The sequence below is a fragment of the Leucoraja erinacea genome, chromosome 30 (genome assembly GCF_028641065.1).
Source record: "Leucoraja erinacea ecotype New England chromosome 30, Leri_hhj_1, whole genome shotgun sequence".
NCBI lineage: Eukaryota > Metazoa > Chordata > Chondrichthyes > Rajiformes > Rajidae > Leucoraja > Leucoraja erinaceus.
In genome coordinates this window covers 6,009,293-6,030,519 of record NC_073406.1, presented here as the reverse complement: position 1 = coordinate 6,030,519, position 21,227 = coordinate 6,009,293, and the positions used below count along the sequence as shown (strand labels likewise).

The 21,227-nt window shown below is 42.2% G+C and overlaps 1 protein-coding gene across 3 annotated transcripts; it reads left to right on the top strand.

Moving 5' to 3' along the window:
* Window positions 1–989: 989 nt before the first annotated feature.
* Window positions 990–19,558, top strand: nol9 (nucleolar protein 9). 3 transcript variants are annotated; one of them, XM_055659274.1, is made up of 13 exons: window positions 990–1,116; window positions 4,161–4,768; window positions 6,234–6,453; window positions 7,874–8,004; window positions 8,862–9,006; window positions 10,763–10,856; window positions 11,132–11,229; window positions 11,614–11,775; window positions 13,095–13,392; window positions 15,215–15,326; window positions 16,140–16,317; window positions 18,113–18,246; window positions 19,024–19,558. In XM_055659274.1, the coding sequence occupies exons 2-13, from the start codon at window positions 4,190–4,192 to the stop codon at window positions 19,144–19,146; spliced, it is 2,274 nt and encodes a 757-aa protein (XP_055515249.1). In that variant the 5' UTR covers window positions 990–1,116; window positions 4,161–4,189; the 3' UTR covers window positions 19,147–19,558. The 3 variants fall into 3 exon arrangements, with proteins under 3 accessions (XP_055515249.1, XP_055515247.1, XP_055515248.1); XM_055659272.1 differs by having other exon boundaries at window positions 10,760–10,856; XM_055659273.1 differs by having other exon boundaries at window positions 1,094–1,116; window positions 4,164–4,768; window positions 10,760–10,856.
* Window positions 19,559–21,227: the final 1,669 nt, after the last annotated feature.

The following is a 21,227-nucleotide window of genomic DNA, read 5'->3' as shown; positions in this document are numbered from 1 at the left end:
CCTGACTTTGAGGACGCACAGAACCTTTCTTTGCAACTTGGTTATGTCTGTAGTCATGCCTACTATGTTCTGTTGTGCTGAAGCAAAGCAAGAATTTCATTGTCCTATCAGGGACACATAACAATAAACTCTCTTGAATCTCGCTCTAAGAAGATGCATGGTGTATCTCGATAGAACAATCGTGTGGATAGACTGGATAGACTCGACTTGTACTCGCTTGAATTTAGAAGATTGAGGGGGGATCTTATAGAAACGTACAAAATTCTTAGGGGGTTGGACAGGCTAGATGCAGGAAGATTGTTCCCGATGTTGGGGAAGTCCAGAACAAGGGGTCACAGTTTAAGGATAAAGGGGGAAATCTTTTAGGACCGAGATGAGAAAAACATTTTTCACACAGAGAGTGGTGAATCTGTGGAATTCTCTGCCACAGAAGGTAGTTGAGGCCATAGTTCAGAGGGCTATAAGTAAGAGGGAGTTTAGTTGTGGCTACATAGAGATGTGCAGTGAAATGAAAGTGGCAATGCTCGCGGTACAAATACCAAACAAATTTAAACACAATCATAACACACATATTATTTTACATAATAAATAATAGAAGGAAAAACGTTCTGTAGAGTTAGTCCTTGGTGAGAAAGGCGTTTACAGTCCGAATTGCCTCTGGGATGAAACTCCTTCTCAACCTCTCCGTTCTCACAGCATGGCAACGGAGGCGTTTGCCTGACCGTAGCGGCTGGAACAGTCCGTTGCAGGGGTGGAAGAGGTCTCTCATGATTTTGTTTGCTCTGTTAGTTAGTTGTGGCTAAAGGGATCAGGGGGTATGGAGAGAAGGCAGGTACAGGATACTGAGTTGGATGATCAGCCATGATCATATTGAATGGCGGTGCAGGCTCGAAGGGCCGAATGGCCTCTACTCCTGCACCTATTTTCTATGTGAGGACGTGAGTTGCTGAAGGATGCCGCTGTCCCGCCTCGACCTCCCGCCAGCAGGGGGAGCCGCACGGAAGCAATTCCGGGAGCGATGTGGATTGGCCGCCACCAGCCGTGTTAGGCCAGCACGGGGTGGAAGGTGCTGGAAGCCGGACACCGGGGCCGGGGCCAGAGCGGGCTGGAATCGTGGTATTGTTCAAATTCCGTCTATTGTCGAAAGTCGGGAAGCTAAAATAAAAGTGCCTGGGGCTTGGAAAATTTATACAGTCGTGAGGCGCGGAGAAAGGGGGCGAATGGTTCGTCGCCGGCGACAGTTAGTGGCGTGAAGGGAAAGCAGAAAGTAGCGTGAGGCTGCACCTGGTGTAGTGTGCGGCAAATAGAGTTAGGGTGGGATATTAGAAAGGATTGCAGTCTCTGGGAGCCGAGAGATTTGCAGTACAGGAGATGGCTGCTGCAATGTGAGAGAGGGCAGACACAAAATGCTGGAGAAACTCAGCGGGTGAGGCAGCATCTATGGGGCGAAGGAATGGGCGACGTTTCTGGTCTAGACCCTTCTTCAGACCAGTATCTTTGCTTCAGACTGATGTCAGGGGAGGGGGGAGGGGTGGGACAGTGCTAGAATGTAGTCGGGGACAGTAATACTAGTGGGAGAACTGGGTAGGGGATGGAGAGAGAAAGCAAGGGCTATCTGAAGTTAGAGAGAAGTCAATGTTCATACTGCTGGGGTGTAGGCTACCCAAGCGAAATACGAGGTGCTGTTCCTCCAATTTGCGCTGGCCCTCACTCGGACAATGGGGGAGGACCAGGTCAGATTGGGAATGGGAGGGGGAGTTGAATTGCTGAGCCACCGGGAGATCAGGTAGGTTAAGACGGACTGAGCGGAGGTGTTCAGTGAAACGATCGCCGAGACTGTGCTTGGTCTCGCCGATGTAGTGAAGTTGACTTGGAAGAGCGGATACAGTAGATGAGGTTTAGAGGAGGTACAAGTGAACCTCTGCCTCCGCTGGAGAAACGGTTTGGGTCCTTGGATGGAGTCAAGGGGGGAGGTAAAGGGACAGGTGTTGCATCTCCTGCGGTTGCAAGGGAGAGTACCTGGGGAGGAGGTGGTTTGGGTGGGAAGGGACGAGTTGACCAAGTAGTTTCAGAGGGAACGATTTCTCCGGAAAACAGAAAGGGGTGGAGATGGGAAGATGTGGCTAGTCGTGGAATCCCGTTGGAGGTGGCAAAAATGTTGGAGGGGTTATATGCTGTACGCCACGGCTGATGGGGTGGAAGGTGAAGACAAGGGGGACTCTGTCCTTGTTACGAATGGTGGTGAGAGGGAGTAAGAGCGGAACTGTGGGATATCGAGGAGACCCTAGTGAGAGCCTCATCTATAACGGAAGAAGGGAATCCCTGTTTCCTACAGAATGAGGTAATCTCCGATGCCCTGGTATGGAACACCTCATCCTGGGCGCAAATGCAGTGTTGATGGAAGAATTGGGAGTAGGGGACAGAGTCTTTACAGGAAGCATGGTAGGAAGAAGTGTAGTCAAGATATCTATGGGAGTCAGTAGGTTTGTAGTAGATGTTGGTCAATAGTCTATTTCCTGTAATGGAAACGGTGAGATTTAGAAACGGTAGGGAGATGTCAGAGATGGTCCAAGTGAATTTGAGTGCAGGATGGAAATTTGTTGTGAAGTTGATGAAGTCAGTGAGTTCTGCATGGGTGCATGCAGTCATCAATGTAGCGGAGATAGAGTTCAGGGATAGTGCTAGTGTACGCCTGGAACAGGGATTGTTTGACGTACCGTACAAGGAGGTAGGCATAGCTGGGGCCCATGCGAGTGCCCATAGCTACTCCTTGGATTTGGAGAAAGTGGGAGGAGTTGAAGGAGAAGTTGAGGGTAAGGACCAGCTCTGCTGGGCGAGAGGTATGGGAGAGGGTGTTGTGTTGGAGAGGAGGGAAGACGGGTGTAGTGTAGGAGGGCAAGGCAGAGTGTGGTTTCATGTGGCGATGGGGCAGGGGCAGTGTAAACGAGAGACAACCTCACATTCTGGCACGTTATTTTGCATCTGCCAAATTCTTGTTAACTTACTAGGCTTGTCTATAGTTCATTGAAGCTTCTTTACATCTTCCTCCCAGCTCACATTTTATAATTTAGTATTATCAGCGCAAAGGAAAGATGACATTGGTTCCCTCAGTCAAATCATTGATTTAAATTGTAAAAAGCTGGAGCATAAGTATCAATCCCAGCAGTACTGTACAGTATGCCAAACCGAGAAAGATCCATTTGGTTCTATTCGGTCTGTCACAATATTGCAACTAAGTGTACTGATAACCAATTTCCTATGTAGGACTTCATTGAAAGCCTTCTGAAAATCCAATGCTTGTCACATGCTCAAAGAACTCAATAGAAATGCACCCGGCCAAATAGTTGGTTTTGGTGGGTTGTGGGTACTGAGTTGTGAAGTGTGCTTGCAGTTTGCTTTGGCAGACAATGCACATTGAGACATAGTGGAGAGAATATAAAGAAAAGGGTTATGAGGATTAACTGGGTATGATCAGTCTGAAGAAGGGTTTCGGCCCGAAATGTTGCCTATTTCCTTCGCTCCATCGATGCTGCTCCATCCGCTGAGTTTCTCCAGCACTTTTATCTACCTTAACTGGGTATGAAATGGTTATATGCAATGAGAGAATAGGTTTGGGGAAATGAACATGGTTGTTGCTGTAAATGTTTTCAAGATATGAAAATGTTTTTGATTGAGGTGAGGAATAGGAGCAAGGAATAATTGGAATTTATTGCAATGTGCATTAGGGGATTATCAAGGTGTATAGAGTTACTAACAATTGTACGGTGCTTTTAATTGTAGGCACATTATAGATTGCCTGTTGCATAAAGTCACTACCTTGAGCACTAAGCAGGTTTCAGAGCTGGCTGGAATACTAAGGGAATGGAGTTTTGGAAGAGAAAACTGATTAAATGTAGAGATGGATTTAGAGAAGGTAGTAGAGTTGAATGACAGCAATCAAAAACAAATATTTGAAACCAGGTTAATTACTGTTGCAAATAATTAAAAATAACAGATTAAAACAGAAGGATTTTAAGAGATGTGGCGTTACGTTTTCTTGGTTCTGCATTTCTATGTAATCATTCTGTCAGATCTGTCAATCACCCACATTGAATACTCAGACACGCACCAGAAAGCTGAATAATTACTGATTTTTAAAATATGTTATTTCTCCTCTCAAGCAGTTGGATCGTGCTGAAACTAACAAAAGATGAGAGTCACTAATCCAGCGGGGATGTGTTTGAGCCAGTCTGTTCCCACAGTAGCTCGGCGCCGCAGGTGGAAGCGCAAGACCATGTTGGTACTGACTGATGTTTCAGGAGCCAAGCAGCTGAGCGTGCTCACGCGACGTTGCTGCTTACTTGCCCCCTGTCGCCGCAGAATGAAGAGACCACGCCTCAGACACAACACAATAAATGCCGTTGAATGGGAAAGTGCCAAAGAAAAGTGTGAGGATGATGAAAATCTGCAATCAAATACTGGTGAACTACACAAGGAAGAAAATAAAACTGAGCCCCCGTCTCAAAACTTGGAGGAAAAGGTCAACATTTCATTAAAAAAGAGCAGGACTTTAATAGAGCAGGCAAATGGAACTGAGGAGAAAGAGGAAGGAATCGAGCAACAGTGTTTGAATGCCGGCTTGTTTACAATTAATGGTGGGCTCAATGGTGAACCATTTGAAGATCTTGTTGACAATGGCACTGCATCCTCTGAAGTCAATGCAAGATTTTGTTTCACTGCAATTAACACTGGGAATGAACAAAGTATAGTCCTCATGTCACCATCACAGGTATTAAAGAGTTTTGTTTTGCTCCTTGCTCCTTCAGCCCCTCGCCCTTCATGCGGTGTTGAATTATCAGACTTCTGAACAGTCCTTTTAAAAGCTAGTGTACTGTCTGACTCGCCTCTACCCCATTGCGAACATTGTTCTTAGCCTCTGGAACTGGTGCTCTGCAACACTGAGATCATAAGAGACAGTAGCAGCATTAAACCATTCGCCTCATAGAGTGTGCTCTGCCACTTGATCATGACTGGTCTATTTTTCTCTCTCAATTCCATTCTCTCGCTTTCTCCCTGTAAATTTTGATGCCCTTCCTAATCAGCAATCTATCAATCTCTGTTTTAAAAATACCCAATTACTTGGCCTCCACAGCTTTCTGTGGCAATGAATTACACAGATTCACCACCATATAGCTAAAGAAATTCGTCCTCATCTCCGTTCTAAAGGAACGTCCTTTTATTCACCTCCAATTTCAGGTAGTCCTTGCTTTCTCCTTCCTATCCCCTTCCCAGCTCTCCCACATGCCTACTGTCTCCGCTTCTTCCTTTCTTCCCCCCTCCCCAGACATCAGTCTGAAGAAGGGTCTCGACCCGAAACGTCGCCTATTCCTCCTCTCCATAGATTGCTGCCTCACCCACTGAGTGCAAAACCTCTGAGTGCAAAACCTCTGAACCCTCTCCAATGCCAGCACTTCCTTCCTCGGATATGGAACCCAAAACTGCAGTCAATATTCCAAATATGGTCTGACCAGCACCTTATAAAATCTCAGCTTTACATCCTTGCATGTATATTCTGGTCATCTTAAAATGAATGCTAACATTGCATTTGCCTTCTGTACTACTGACTCAACCTGTAAATTAATCTTTTGCAAATCCTGCAACAGCACCTCCAAGTCCCTTTGCCCCTCTGATTTCTGAATTATTTTCCCGTTTAAATAATAGTCTACACCTTTAGCCCTTCCACCAAAGTGCACGATAGTTCACTTTGCTATGCTGTATTCCATTCACCACTTCCTTGTTCACCCTCCAAAACCTATCCAATTTCTTCTGCAGACTCCCTGCTTCCTCAACTCCATCTTTGGGGTGGAAGATTGCAACCTTCACGAGGTCCGCCCTGTTTCGCCGAATGCAATCAAACCGACGTGCACAATCAAATAAGATCAAATAGAACAAGTTGTCCTACAACTTTAGGCTGTGCACGCCATACGCAATAAGGAGAACTCCATCTTTCCCTCCACATATTATCATGTCATCTGCAAACTTGGCTACAAATCCATCATTCCCCCCCCACCCCAGCCTTGAAGTATTGACTCACTGGTCTTTTTGTTGCTCTTTACCAATGTTGTTTTTTTCTTTGTGAGCCCAGAGATTGACTGTTATAAGACATTATGTCATGTGATCCTTGTTGAGAGTGAAAGACACGTTTTTACCATGAATTTCAATTTGGCTTGTCACTGTTGCTTTAATTTACACAGATACTGACTTTTCGAGGAAGATGTCAAGTAACATGCCTGTATGGGAGTGTCCAGGTATTTGGGTTTACAATTAGAGAGGGGCAGCCCACATACCATCTGTACTCTTTACCAACACATGCTGCGCTGAGCATCGAGGCTCTGCCTCATTGTAAACCAGGCCTGACGAAGCGTGAGATGAAAATGGAAGTGAAATCAGTTCTACGACACCATGTAGCAGCAGGTGAGGATCTGGGATCCATGGAAAGGAATACTAGTTGTTAGACCAGATGCATCAAATGTCTATTGTACCATTTGTGTAGCAAGAGGATGGTGCGTGGTACACGGGGTATGTAGGAATTTATTCCTATTGCAAGTTGTAAGGGCCTTGTCTGATGGCTTTAGCAAAGCTGAAATGTAAGTTTCCAGCACACCCCTGGATGGCCTTTCTCATTCTGCACTCACTGAACTTGAGGTCACTGAAAACGTTGTTGCCCATGTCCTAACTTGGATCAACTTCTGTTTACCCATACTCAAGCATACTATCTCCTGGTTAAATAACACCTTGCCTTTAAAATATGGAGGAAGGAACTGCAGATGCTGGTTTAGACCAAAGATAGACACAAAATGCTGAAGTAACTCAGCGGGACAGGCAGCATCTCGGGAGAGAAGCAATGGGTGGCGTTTCGGGTCAAGACCCTTCTCTCGACCAGAAACACCACCCATTCCATCTCACCAGAGATGCTGCCTGTCCCGCTGAGTTACTCCAGCATTTTGTGTCTCTCTTCCTTTAAAATCTTTATTCGGGTTTCTAAATCCTGCTGTGGTCTCATTCCTCCATATTTCTGTAATTTTTTTCCCAACTATCTGTCTTATCCACTTGGGCTGAATGTAATTACAGTGTGAGTGCCCAACTCTGCAACTAACAAACATCTTGGTTTGGATTTTTCCTCCCTCTGTTTCGTTTCCTTCTTTAAAAAAATATTTTAAAAGTCACCTCTTAATATTGACCTATTATCTTAATTACTCTTGGCAGCTTTTGTGTTTGATAATGTTCCTGTAAAGATGCAAGGGTGCATATAAGCAGAAATTGTTGTAGAATAAAATTGGGAGTGTTTTTAATAATACTGGGATTTACACTTTTCTAAATTCTGCACCTTTTATTGTGACAACTAGTAATGGCCGTAAATAGATACCCAGGAAGGCTACCAAACGGTATAAAAAGTAAAACAAAACAAGGTTTGCATTCTTTTTGTGAAGTTTAAGGACATTTAAAATATAGTCTGAAGAAGGGTTTCGACCTGAAGCGTTGCCTATTTCCTTCGCTCCATAGATGCTGCCGCACCCAGCTGAGTTTCTCCAGCATTTTTGTCTACCTAAAATATATTGACAGTGCTTTACTCTTTATCTGACCCATTTGGTATCTGTCCTAGATGTGTTTGTTGGGATGGAATGAGAGGGTTTGCCAAGCTGAAATCGCTTCCCTAATTTTTCTAGCTGAATTCAGGTTCTGATAAAAAGGTCATCAACCTAAAACATGGACTCTGTTTCTCTCTGAAAAATGCTGCTGGACTTGCTGAGTATGTCTAACACTCGCATTTTAGTTTAGGATTGCTAATGGGGGTATTTTGGTGTTGTGCTCCTAATCTCTGTATTTATTGCAGCTTCAAGACATATTTTGATGAAGGAGGTAACATCTTCGAGCTCAGTCCTGCTGTTGGAGCATCTTGATAGCCCAGAAACACTCTTTCTGTCCAACATCTCTGACTACAAGGAAATATTTGCATCACATTCAGTGAGTGGTTTATAAGATTTACAACCACATCCAAAGAATGCTGTCTGGGTTTAGTGCATGTGTTTGTGAGTGTCCAGGGTGTTATCACTGTCGAGTGACTCTTGTTCTGTGGATAAATGTAGGGCTGCCTACAACACTGAGGTTGTGTTATGTATTAGTTTGTACTGAAAACTGCAGATCTCTGTCCGAGCAGCCTTTAAAATAGGCTTTCAAATGCTAACCGTTGTTTGTTATTTACTCATCTGAATAAAATAAGATCAATATGACTAGATGCAATTGAAGATTGAGAGACATTTAAAATAAATTGGAATGGTAAATTAGGGATAATACTGATGTAAGAAAATAAACAGCTTGCCAGTTTTTTGAACATTCCAAAATACTTTATTGCCAATTTTTATTAAAGTGTGGTCACTGTCGTAAAAGACAATGTACAATATTAGCCATAGAAAGCTTCATCATACAGAATGAATATGATTAATTTATTATAGGGTCCGAGCGAAACATACCTCCATTACTTCCAATGTCTGTCAGAGATACTTGAGCAGTTTTATAAAATGTCAACATGAGGAACAGATGTTGTATTGGGATTTGAAGATGGTCGAGGATTACTTGGGTGCTGTGAGCAAATTAGGCTATTGCTCTTGAGAATTGCTGAAACTGCAATGAGCCGCTCATTCATTTATTTGGTGCTGAGAGTCTTCGTTGTGGTATTATATCTCATGATTGGCCTTTATCCATTTATTGCAGATAGTCAAACCATTATTCCTGATGCAGTTTAGTTTACTGAGTATAGTTTAACATTTCTGTATCAAATTATACAGTGAATTTAATTTATTTTTTGGACTCTTACCTTTCAGAAAGGGATGATTTCTGGGAAAGTTGCATTCAATGAATGCGCAGCATTGGCGTCTATTGGGGTAGTTGTTCTTCCCGATGATCAGGGGATGAATATGTCCGAAAGCTGGACGGCCACTGTGCAGGAACTTGTAAAGACGTGTCTTGGTAAGCATTGGGGACTTGATGTTGATGGAGGAAGGATTTGGAACATGGCAAGTATGAAGATTTAGTGTTTCTGCTGCCCTTGTTATATCATTGCTTTACACAGGCATTCACCAGAGAGTTCTACAGTGTGAATACAGGCTCTATTACCGCTCACGTCATGCCAACATCATGCCTCTCTATACTAATGACAGTTGCTTAAACATAAAATAGGTGCTGGATTAGACCATTCAGCCCTTTAAGCCAGCATTGCCATTTAATATGATCATGGCTGATCATCTAAAATCAGTATCCCGTTCCTGCTTTTTCCTCGTATCCCTTGATTCCTTTAGCCCTAAGAGCTAAATCTAACTCTCTTGAAAACATCCAGTGAATTGGCCGTCAAGTCAAGTCAAGTCAAGTTTATTTGTCACATACACATACGAGATGTGCAGTGAAATGAAAGTGGCAATGCTCGCGGATTTTTGTGCAAAAGACAAACAACAAAACAACCAAACAAATCTAAACACTCTTTACATAATAAATAATGAAAAAAATGTTCTGTAGAGTTGAGCCTCCACCGCCTTCTGTGGCAGGGAATTCCACAGATTCACAAATCTGGATGAATGTTTTTCCTCATCTCAGTCCTAAATGGCCTACGCCTTATTCTTAAACTGTGACCCTGGTTCTGGACTCCCCCAACATCGGCAACATTTTTCCTGCATCTAGCCTGTCCATTCCTTTAAGAATTTTATATGTTTCTATAAAATCCCCTCTCAGCCTTCCAAATTACAGTGAATACAAGCCTAATCGACCCATTCTTTCATCACATGTCAGTTCTAACATTCCGGGAATTAACCTGGTGAACCTGCGCTGCACTCCCTCAATAGCAATAATGCCCTTCCTCATATTAGGAGACCAAAATTGCACACAATACTCGAGGTACAGTCTCACCAGGGCCCTGTGCAGCTGCAATAGGACCTCCTTGCTCCTAAACTCAAATCCTCTCACAATGAAGGCCAACATGCCATTAGCTTTCTTCACTGCCTGCGCAGGTTATTATCTGCAAAAAAAGTGAAGCACTCTATTTTGACACAAAAAATAAAGTATATTATCTAAACTTTCGAATACTGAAATGCACGTACAGCAAATAATTGGGAAAACTAACATGTTTTCATTTATTGCAAGGGAAATTAAAATATAGAACTATGGTTATGATTCATATATATAGGACATTGCTGAAATCACATCTGGAGATCAATGTACAGTATTGGTCTCTATTTAAGGAAGGGTATAAATGTATTGGAAGTAATCGTGGAAAACGGATACGTGGAATAGACAGGTTATTGAATGAGGAAAGGTTGGCGAGTCGAGACTAGCATATGCTAGAGTATAGAAAAATGAGAGGGGACTCTATTTAAAGCATGCAAGATCCTGAGGATTAGGTAATATGGTTGTGAAAAGGATGTTTATTTTTCTGAGACCTTAGTCCTTAAATGTTTCAATAAAGAGGAGACACAAGAAACTGCTGATGCTGGAATTTTGAGCAAAATACGAAATGCTGGCCGAATTCAGCCTGACCCACTGAGTTCCTCCAGCGCTTTGATTCATAACAAGTAGGTGACAAAAGGTTACCAGGGGATTACAGGAATGGGGAGGTTGTAATCATGTTTGCTGCTATTGAATTGGAACTGAGTGGTGTACTTCTATTCCAGTCATGGTGTTAATATGATTAAGTTGTGTTACAGTGTGTAATGCATATATGGTTTCATTTTAGAAGATGACAATGGGTATCCTGTCATCTTGACATGTGGAGGAAAGAATGTAGGGAAGTCAACCTTTAACAGACATCTCATGAACTCGCTTCTGAATCAGTAAGTTTTATTACACCTTGCATTAACTTTTCAATGATGGGGAATATTACATTTCCCCATATTTAGAATGTGAATGTTTTAACTGCAAAAATGATCTAATGACTGTGACTGATCCACATAGATTGGTGGCGTGTTTCATGTTGAATGGGCACTGGTGGCTAAGTGATTTATTATAATACACTATCTTTTCTCAAGCTGTTGTCCGGTTTATGAATTTTATCTACCTGAGGTGATAGCAGAGAAACGTTATCATCATTTAATTATCTCTCCCACAGCATTCCATGTGTAGAATTTCTCGAACTTGACGTAGGTCAGACGGAATTTAGTCCCCCTGGCTGCATGGCACTAAACTTGGTGACAAAGCCTATTTTCAGTAAGTATACAACTGAACAATGTTGATGCAGGTAACCTTTGGAATATAATGACTTAAAAAAAAAAATGGAGCATGCTAAAGCTAAACATCCGGGGAGAAGATAATGTTACGGTTTAGTTTTAACACAAAAAAACAAGGAATCTGCTTTTGTTCTTGCTGTGATGGAGGATGAAGTTGACTTTTTGTGCATGCAAATTCTTTGCTCGTCACTCACCACTTTTACTCCCACCCTTTACTCCAGTTCCTGACACACGCATGATCTTGCACTCTCATGCTTGCACTTAGTCATTTCTATAATTATAAGACTATAATTTCTCTGCCTACTGTCATGCACATTCTCCTTTCTTTTCCCACATTGTGTTTAATTCCTTTATCTTTTAATAGGTCCTCCTTACATGCATCAGTGTGAACCGCGCAAGATGGTGTATTATGGTAATGTGCTCTGTGATCAACACCCAGATCGATATATGAACATTGTGAGGTACCTCTTTGCAGAGTACAAGAAAGAGGCTCCACTAGTCATAAATACCATGGGCTGGTTCAAAGGTCAGAAACCTTACAATACAATCGAGTATAGATGATTAAGTGTCATTTGGCCCTTTTAAGTCATGTTCATACGTTTTAAAATGTTCTCACACTGCAGAAAGCGGCCATTAGGCTTCTCAAATCTTTGCTTCCTCTCAGAATAATCCTCCACTTATTTCCCAGTTTCTCACTGACTTGCCAAAAACTGCACTTAGATTATTATCTGAAGATGGGTTTCGACCCGAAACGTTGCGTATTTCCTTCGCTCCATAGATGCTGCCTCACCCGCCGAGTTTCTCCAGCATTTTTGTCTACCTTCGGTTTTCCAGCATCTGCAGTTCCTTCTTAAACATAGATTATTTTACTTAATGAAACAAAGGATAACCTACCAACCATCTTCTTGGGATGTTGAAGAAACTGGAGTCCCCAGAGGAAACCTGCACAGTCACAGGGAGAAAGCCAAGCTCCGAATGCTGGTCAGGATCAAGCCCAGGTTTGCTGTCCACATGGAACAATAGCACTACCTTCTACACCACTGCCATTCAGAAACCTGGATACTAAGATTGCTTTATTTCCATTAATTAAATCCCACTCCCACCGCATACTGGAGTATACATTCCATAGGTACCACAGCCTTCCATTTACACATGAAGTGAATATTCTTTGATATATTGTTAGCCCTTGTTTCCCAGAAATAGCACGAGAATGTAGAAATTCTCAACCCAGACTAACAGCACCTGAGATAATGATTTGCATAATTAACCTATTTAATATGAGACAGTTTAATATGATATAGTACGCGCAGTTCTAGTTTGTCCCATGTAGTTGGCAACATTGGCTAAATGATGCTTCCCATTATTGTTAGAATAAATGGCAAACCATTATCTGCAAGATATTGTCTCATGTCAGATCGTTTCAGGAGCTAAATGTATTTTGCAGTTATGTCATCTCCTGCCACAATTGTCATCTTCAACAGTCATTTTAAAACTAAGCTGGAGAATGGTTTTGAAAAAATGAATACAAGAGTATATTTTGGTAACTCCACTGTCTATTCCTTTTGCTCATTATTTTGATTTTGCAGTTTAAATTTAATATAACTTTTAAATTTAATATAACTTTTTTACAGTAAATTAATCACTTTGATAAATTTGAATGATTACAGAATGGCGATTGTGTTATTAGAGGAACAATATTGAATTCATTTATACGGGTCATCATACATTTTGGGAAAAGTCCCGGATCAAAATCATGCCATTTTATACACACGCATTTAGCCTCAATCGGTCTCTGTCACATCCACCTGATCTTGACCAGTACCTGTCTCCCTTCTTCTTTGATAGGATTTGGCTTGTCTGTTTTGATTGATCTGATCCGTTTTTTGGCACCAACCCATGTGGTACAGCTGGTCGCCACGAGGGGGAGCCAAGACTTTGTGCTTCTGACAGCGGACTTTGTGCAGACAGCTGCAGGGTGGCAGACCAAGGGGAAACACCAAATTCAGCAAAAGCCCGCGAACCTCAAATTGTCCTCAAACTCCTCATCTTCAGATGAGGAGATGCAAATGCACGTGGGACTCCAGGGACACAAATGGATGTGCATTCATTCTGAGTTTCCTGGAGTGGAAGATGGAAGATGTTCGTAAGTATAACTATGTTATGTTAATATCTCCTATTACTCTAAACACCTAACAGGGATACAAGTGTCTGTTCCCTCCCAATATTCAGCAGGTCAAGCAATCTCTATGAAGGGAGAAACAGAATCAACATTTCAGATAGATGACCAGTGAACAGTGTATACTAATTGCACAGAGTACTCGCTGTATACTGCACAAGAGAAACTGGCCAAGCTTCCTCTATACCACCCACAAGGATAAAAGGAACTGATTCCAAGAAACCTCCAACTTCCTCCTTTTTACATAAACTATTTTTACACAGAGATATATTTGTGGTTATTTTCATATACAAGTCCCCTACCCACTTCTTGTCTTTGTGCAATGGAAAATGTGAATATTTTGTGAGTGAATACATGTATGGATGAGGAGGATGCATTTCGGCGAGGGGGATGCATAACTCGGGATGTGGCGATTAGGTGATCTCATTTCAAGTACAGATATATGGTCACAACTCTCGTAGATTATTCAGCATAGAAATTAGACATTTGCTTCAACTAATATGGACCAGGATTTATGTTGTATTTAGGCTTCCATCCATCCTTCATTTTCTGACTACAGTAAGGTCTAGTTTAAATAACCTGTTTAGAACAAATTTTGGTTTTAGCGGATGGACATATCAACAGCTGATCGTGCACCTCCCCTGCCGCTCACAGCATCGGCCACCCGCACTACCTCCCTGGCCGCTTGCAGTGCAGGCTAACCTCAGCGCTCACAGCCCCAGCCACCCGTGCTGTCCCCGTCTCGCACGGCCGCGACGACCATTTGCAGAGCCAGCCGCCTACGCCACTTCCAGACCGGACCTTCTCCCGCCACTGCTAACCAACACGCATACCTTGGCCGCTTTTAAGCCGTGCCTTCTCCCGCCACTGCTGGCCAACACACATACCTTGGCCGCTTTTAAGCCGTGCCTTCTGCCGCCACTGCCAACACACTGGCCGCGACCATTGACTCCGCTCGCAGCCACCCCTCCCTCAGCCACCTGCAGGCCGGGGCAGTTAATTCACCTGGATTTCAGGTCCAATTCCAGACCGAGAATCTGAAGAAGGGTCTCGATCCAAAATATCACCTATTTACATTGTCTAGAGATGCTGCCTAGGCTACTGAATTACTCCATCTAGCAGTTTGTGTCCATTTGTGCATTAACCAGCAACTGTAATTTTTTGATTCTACTACACATACAATGATAATAACTTACTTGGTTACAGTGGACAAACGGCAATTATGGACACCATTCTTCCCCCTCCCCCCCCTCAATGGTCCATTATAACAAAGGTTTACTACATATCAGCTTCTATAAATGCCTAGTGTTTACCCTAGTGTTTATCAAGCTTTTTTTTTTTAATTTATGTATTTATACTGTTAGCCTCGCCACTCTCTTTGATGTCAATTTTTTTTAAACAATCTAAAACAGCTTTGTTAATTTCTCACAATTTATTATCTCTTGCATTGACTTTTCATTTTTTCTCTTCCCCACAAGTGCAAGTAGCCTTGTTATCAAAATTGTTTGAAATTTTAAGGTCCCTGAGCTTGGCCCTGAGCCTTACCTTTATTTGTTCTGCGAGTATTGTTTTGTTGTCCCAATATTTGATGCCTGATATAATAGAGCTGTGTTGGATGCAATGGAGACTCCCTGTCCTGACAGTGTTAAAGAGGTTTCGGCCCGAAACGTTGCCTATTTCCTTCGCTCCATAGATGCTGCTGCACCCGCTGAGTTTCTCCAGCTTTTCTGTGTAACCTCCCTGTCCTGACACCTCTTCAAAGCCACTAATAATATTTTTTTCCCACCAGAAAATCCCGCAGCAATGTGCTGAGAGATTTGGCTCTTCTGGGTTCTTTCAGCCACCTGCAGTCATTGGACATCCGCCACCCCTTATCCTTGCACAGTATGTTGCCATATCAGGTAAGTGCCATTCCTTAAATTCTTTTTTGCTTATTTCTGTCAACTCAACATTTGAAGCTTCACAGAGTAGGTACTTTTTAATTTTTCATTTAGGCTGCATTTACCTGTGTAATCTGTTTATTTTGCTTTTGGGGACTTAATATTGTGAATTTCCAATAAACTGCACAGGAATTATGGAATGGATAATCTAATCTGATCCTTCAATGGGAAATTTAGGAAGGTGAACATGGCATTGTCCTTTAATGAAACAGTAAATGCTGGCAAATATTCAGCAGGTCGAGCAGGGAGAAACAGAGCCAACATTTCAGATGGATGACCATTCTTCGGAACATGCAATATGGAAAAGCTCTATTTGTAGAAATTAGGGCAAAGCAGTTCGCTTCTGGTTCCTGTTGAACCAGACTTATTGTTTTCCTGCACTGAAGCCATGAGTCTCTTTGCAAATAATGAATGTGGACTTCAGGGCAGTCCATCGACTATGATGCTCTGCAGTGCCAGTTTATTGATGAACTGTTAGGTGACAAAGTAAATCGCACAGTAAACTGCAGAGGGATAACTGCATGGATAGCCATCACAATGGTGGTCCTGAATCATCTGTTACCAGTGTCAAAGAACTTTTCCATCCTTCTTGAGGCGCTAGAGATATAATCTTCATTGCTTTCCCTCTCAAAAAAAGGAAGAATAGTTTTGCATTCCAGGTGTGATTCATGTTAAAAGTCATGCTCTGAGTGGTGGTGGGAGTTATCTCGGTAGTCTAAGATGTCAATAAACCTTTTATTCTATAAATTGATGTTTTTTGTTTTTTTTTTGCAGGTGCCATTTAATGCAGTCGTTCTACATGTGTTGCACTGTGATGTGACACCCACACATATCTTGTATGCAGTCAATGCTAGTTTGGTGGGTCTGTGCAGAATACCAGGTGGTGTCAAGACCCATGCAGATGGACCCGTATTACTCTCTCAGTCTCCAATATGTGATTGCTTTGGTGTTGGTAAGTGTTAAAGGAGTCTTGTGTCACATCATATACTACAGGGCAAAATGTACTATTCACAATCCAATTCCACCAAGTCATCAGAAGAGAGGATGAAAGCTTTACTGTTTTATGGAGCTTGGTTTAGGATAACCACCAGTGGTTAATTTGAATGATCAGCTCTGATTCATTAATCATGTATCTGTGGATAGATTCAGACCATCAAGTCACTTTTTTGTACAGACAATGATGAAATATATTCACTGTTGTTAAATCTGGCAGTATTTCTCCCTAAATGTGATATTTATTATTAGAGGAGTATTCACCAGATCACTGTGAATATGTTTTAATGTGAGTTGGTTGAAAGGGTTAGAGCGAAATGTTTTCTGCAAGTGGCAGCCTATGAAAATGAGTAAGTCTTTCAGCATGGTGGAGCAGTTCAGTGTAAGTTTCTGCTCTGGTGTCTGATATTGATTATCTGATGAGGGTGTTGCTACCAAAACTGCTGGTGGAACTTGATACAATGAGTGCTGTTAACTGCAAATCTTACAGCTACTTCGGTACATGTTATTGAAAGATGGACCAATGCACTTAGACATCCATTTACTTTTATGAGTGTCCCAGTAGAATCTCTTGGCCATTGAGCGCACAGACTGTCCTCGCACACCAAACAATCCAGGGACCTGACGAGTGAATGGTGGAGGCGCATTGGGCTTTGTGGGCATTGGAATCAGACATGGGCTCAAATGATATGTCCATGTTACCTCCGGCTTGGTTCCAAATCTCTGATGCCTGGAGCTGGAAATTGTTTGGCTTTCTTCCCAACCAATTGTTCAAGCGCTTTTGATTGCAACATGCGCCTTAATTTAGTTCAACAAAGAAACTGACAAGTTACTAAAGAACTTATTTATTCAGCAGGGTCACTTCTCCTGTTGCAGATTATGAGCCTCACAAATACATTCATTTTCAAGCAGCGTGCCAATGCTTTCTAGGTTTTCCAGCTGGGGTCAGAGCTCTGAACCCGGAACAAACTTGGTAAGCCATGTTACCAAACTGATACAGGTTGATGCCAATATGCCTGACATTCCCTTTTAAACTAGCTCAAACTTCGAGGTAAACCAAAGTCGGGTATTTAGGCCTTAGTCATGAAATAATCGTTAATGCTGAATTTGATTTAATAAAAAAGTGATGAATTAGAATAAATTATTGTTGAATCTTTCCATGAAATTGCATTTACAAGATAGGGGGATTATACTTCAAGGGCATGCAAAAATCAGGGCAAGTATTCAAACTTTTAAGAAATTAACTGACATTGTTAAAATATTTCACAGCACTCTAATGTTGCCAGGTATTGGGCAGGATCGGTAGTCATTGAGTATGAAGACAGAGGCACAGTCTGTCAAAGTGTTTCCAACAGCGGATCAATTATGGTCATAAAGGTATTGTGCTTTGGCCCCGGCACAAGCAGCCAGGGACTGGCCTCTCCTGAAAGGTTACACCCTGGAGCACACTGGAATACAAGGGTCTTGCATAAATTAGCTATTTCAACCAATTTTGCATTTGATGTTGACCCTCAGTACCATTCTGCCCTAATGTGGCTTTAAATCTTGTTTCCTGGCATTCTTGGAGTGGAGGCTAAAATATATTTCTCCACAGCTGTCCTACTGTTTGACTGTCACCCTTCTTCGAGTCATTTATGTTCTGTAATTATGCGATACAGAACCGCAATAATGTGGACAGACAAAGTTAGGCACAACTTGGACTTTAGAAATCTGGATGGTGTGCATTTGAGTAATTTTAGATCCCCTCTCCATAGGAATCATTCGTGGAATTAATCTGGAAAGGAGATTGTATTACATACTGACTTCCATTCCTGTAGCGAAACTGAAGCAGGTTAATTGTTTGCTTGTGGGTGCAGTCACCATCCCCAATTCTGTCTTCAGAAATCAGGTAAGATTTTGCCCATGGAGTGAAGTGTAAATGGTCACTTGGCTGTGCAGTAAGTATCCACACTTGTTTTGGATAGTAATGAGTCTACTTCATTCGTCATTCTGGTATGCAAGAAAACTTGAAAGCTAATGCTGAGATTTTTGATGCTTCGGTATCAAATTATTGCTTTGAATACAGTCATACATAATTGATTATGATTAAATAATATAGTGGGTGGGGTACATTATGTGCTTCTGGTACATGTTGGAGATGTGTAATAACTAACTATTGGGTGGGACTGATTGTGTGATGCTATGTATGATTGGTCTGTCATTACAAGGGCTGGTGAAGTAGTAAACGAATGATGGTATATCACTGTAGTGATAAAGGGATCTCTTATTTGGGGAAGGGTCTGCCGTGATCCTGCGGGAAAGATAATTCACATTCTACATGTGGGACTTGAGAGTTTAGATGGAAAGGATTACGAAGCTTTATAAACTTCTGTGCCGGGGAAGAGTTTGGACTCGAACAGAAAGTGAGATGAGTATTGTTGGAGGGACACTAACATTTCTACTTTGGGTTACCCCCCCCCCCCCCCCCTCCCTCTGCCCTTAATCCCCCAACACTACTGCTGTCATTCACTGAAGGGACAAAGAATGGGCAGAAGCTATGGAAGCAGGTGTTTGGTGATAATGCAATTATATTGTGAAGCAGCCCTAGAATAGTCTTGAGCCTGGAAGTGATGTCCCAGGAGATTTTTTTCAAACCCTGTTCCTGACTGTTTTGTTTCCTTTTCAGGCTGGCGTGACAGGAGAGGTGCCATACTTGACATCTGACTATTCTTTTACTCTTTCTGGCGCTGGAAGGATTAAACCTTGTTGTCCTTTGAGGAGGCGCGAGCATCCTAAAGCTGTGTCATAATGGGGGTAAATACATATTCATAAGGAAATGTATACATGCAATGCTTGTAATGTGGTTTAATAGGCACTGTGCCTTAGGGTCAGGGGATTAAAGTTCAATGCAGTAAATGTAAGAGCCTGCAGACCCTTTATAACATTTATTTATAAAGGGCCTGTAGACTTTTTTATTTATTTTGGCCACATTTCTGTTTATTCTTCCACTGCCCACTCCAACTTTTCCTGTGATAGAAACAAAATGCTGGAGTAACTTCTCTGGAGAGAAAGAATGGGTGATGTTTTGGGTCGAGACCCTTCTTCAGACTCTACGTTTCCCTGTGTCAGGCTCTGGTTGGATTCAGAACTGGATGGGGATTCTTCATTTTAAAGTTGGAGACCAAGCATTTGTTTTAATAAAGGGTTACTTGGTACTATAATGTTGTGCTTTTGTTCTTGCTAACATGTGGACATTGTTTGTTTTATTTCTTGGGGAAAGATTGTGTGATTATTGCATTGTTGGAACATTCAAAGATGGATGTGAAGTCTCCTTGGGCACTATTTAAAAAACAAAAACAGTCTACAGCCCATTGATCTGACTATTTCCCACAACAATGATTAACCTTTGATAGTTTTCATAATCATAATAGCCAAATATGTTTATCAACATGTGAGGAATTTGATTTGCCGTACAGTCATACCACTAAAAAGCAACAAAACACACAAAATACATTTTAACATAAACATCCATCGCAGTGACTCCTCCACATCCTCACTGATGGAAGACGAAAAAAAGTTAAATCTCTTCCCTTCTTTGTTTTGCTGCGATTGGGGGCCTCGAGCCATCCGTTGACGAAACGATCTTGACTCCCATAGCCAGCGGCGGGCCCTCCATGTCAGGGCGATCAAGCTCCTGCATCAGGGGCAATCTCAGCTCCCCTGTGCCGGGCGATCCACCCTGGGTCCCGGCTGGTTGAAACCTTCTGCCACTGGAGCTTCCCGATATCAGCCTCTACCTGAGACTGCGAGCTTCTCGATGTTGGAATCCGTAGGCCACAGTTGGAGCGCCGATCCCAGATATGTGATCACAGGCTCTGATGGTAAGTTCACAGCCCCAAGGTGGGGCTCAAAGTCAGTCTCGAGTAAGGCTGCCAGCTCCATGATGTTAGGCCGCAGAGTGACCGGAGATACGATCCGGTAAACAATCGCATCTCCAGCAAGGTAAGAGATTGGGGAAAAATGTTTCCCTTGACCCCCTCCTCCCCCACCCCCACAAAACAAAACGAGAGAACATTAACACATACTTTTAAAACACACTAAAAAATAACATAAAAGACAAAACGGGCAGAGCGTTGGCGAGGCTGCCATCGCTGACATAGATGATAAAGCACTTTGGGAAACTGAGGTTTTATTGCTCATATTTTTTATCATGTTTTATACTTGTGTTTGAATCCCACTTGCCCAGAAAGTTACAAAGAACAAGTTGGATTACATTAACTTTGACCAGCTTCTGCTTGGGCCAGGTTTATTATTTGTTGCAATCACGTATACAAGCACAAGAAATTGCCCTTGCACCATCATCTCACCACAGCAACTGCGGAGTCTGATATTCCTAACTGAGTAAATTGTGCATCAAAAACATTGGACATAGGAAATAAGTGGATTATAACAAAAACATGTGTCAATTCATAAATGTCTGTAAAATTTGATTTGTTTAACAAGAAGCTGCTGAATCTTCCCCAGTTGGTACAATTGATGTTGGATCAGGGATTGTTTTTATTAGCTAAATATGTCAAGTGATTTAATGGAAAAAAGAATGGAATTAGAATGGGCAAGATGTTCAAGAAGCAACTGCAGATGCTGGAAAATCGAAGGTAGACAAAAGTGATGGAGAAACTCAGCGGGTGAGGCAGCATCTATGGAGGGAAGGAAATAGGCAACGTTTCGGGCCAACACCCTTCTTCAGAAGAATTAGAATGAGGATCAGCCATAATTTCATTAAATTGCAGAACATATTGAAGGGGCTGATTGGTCTGTGTGTGATGTAGAATACTGTTTCTAAAACATTTGCAAGTAGGTATCCAGCTGTGAACACCAGCAAGGACAAGT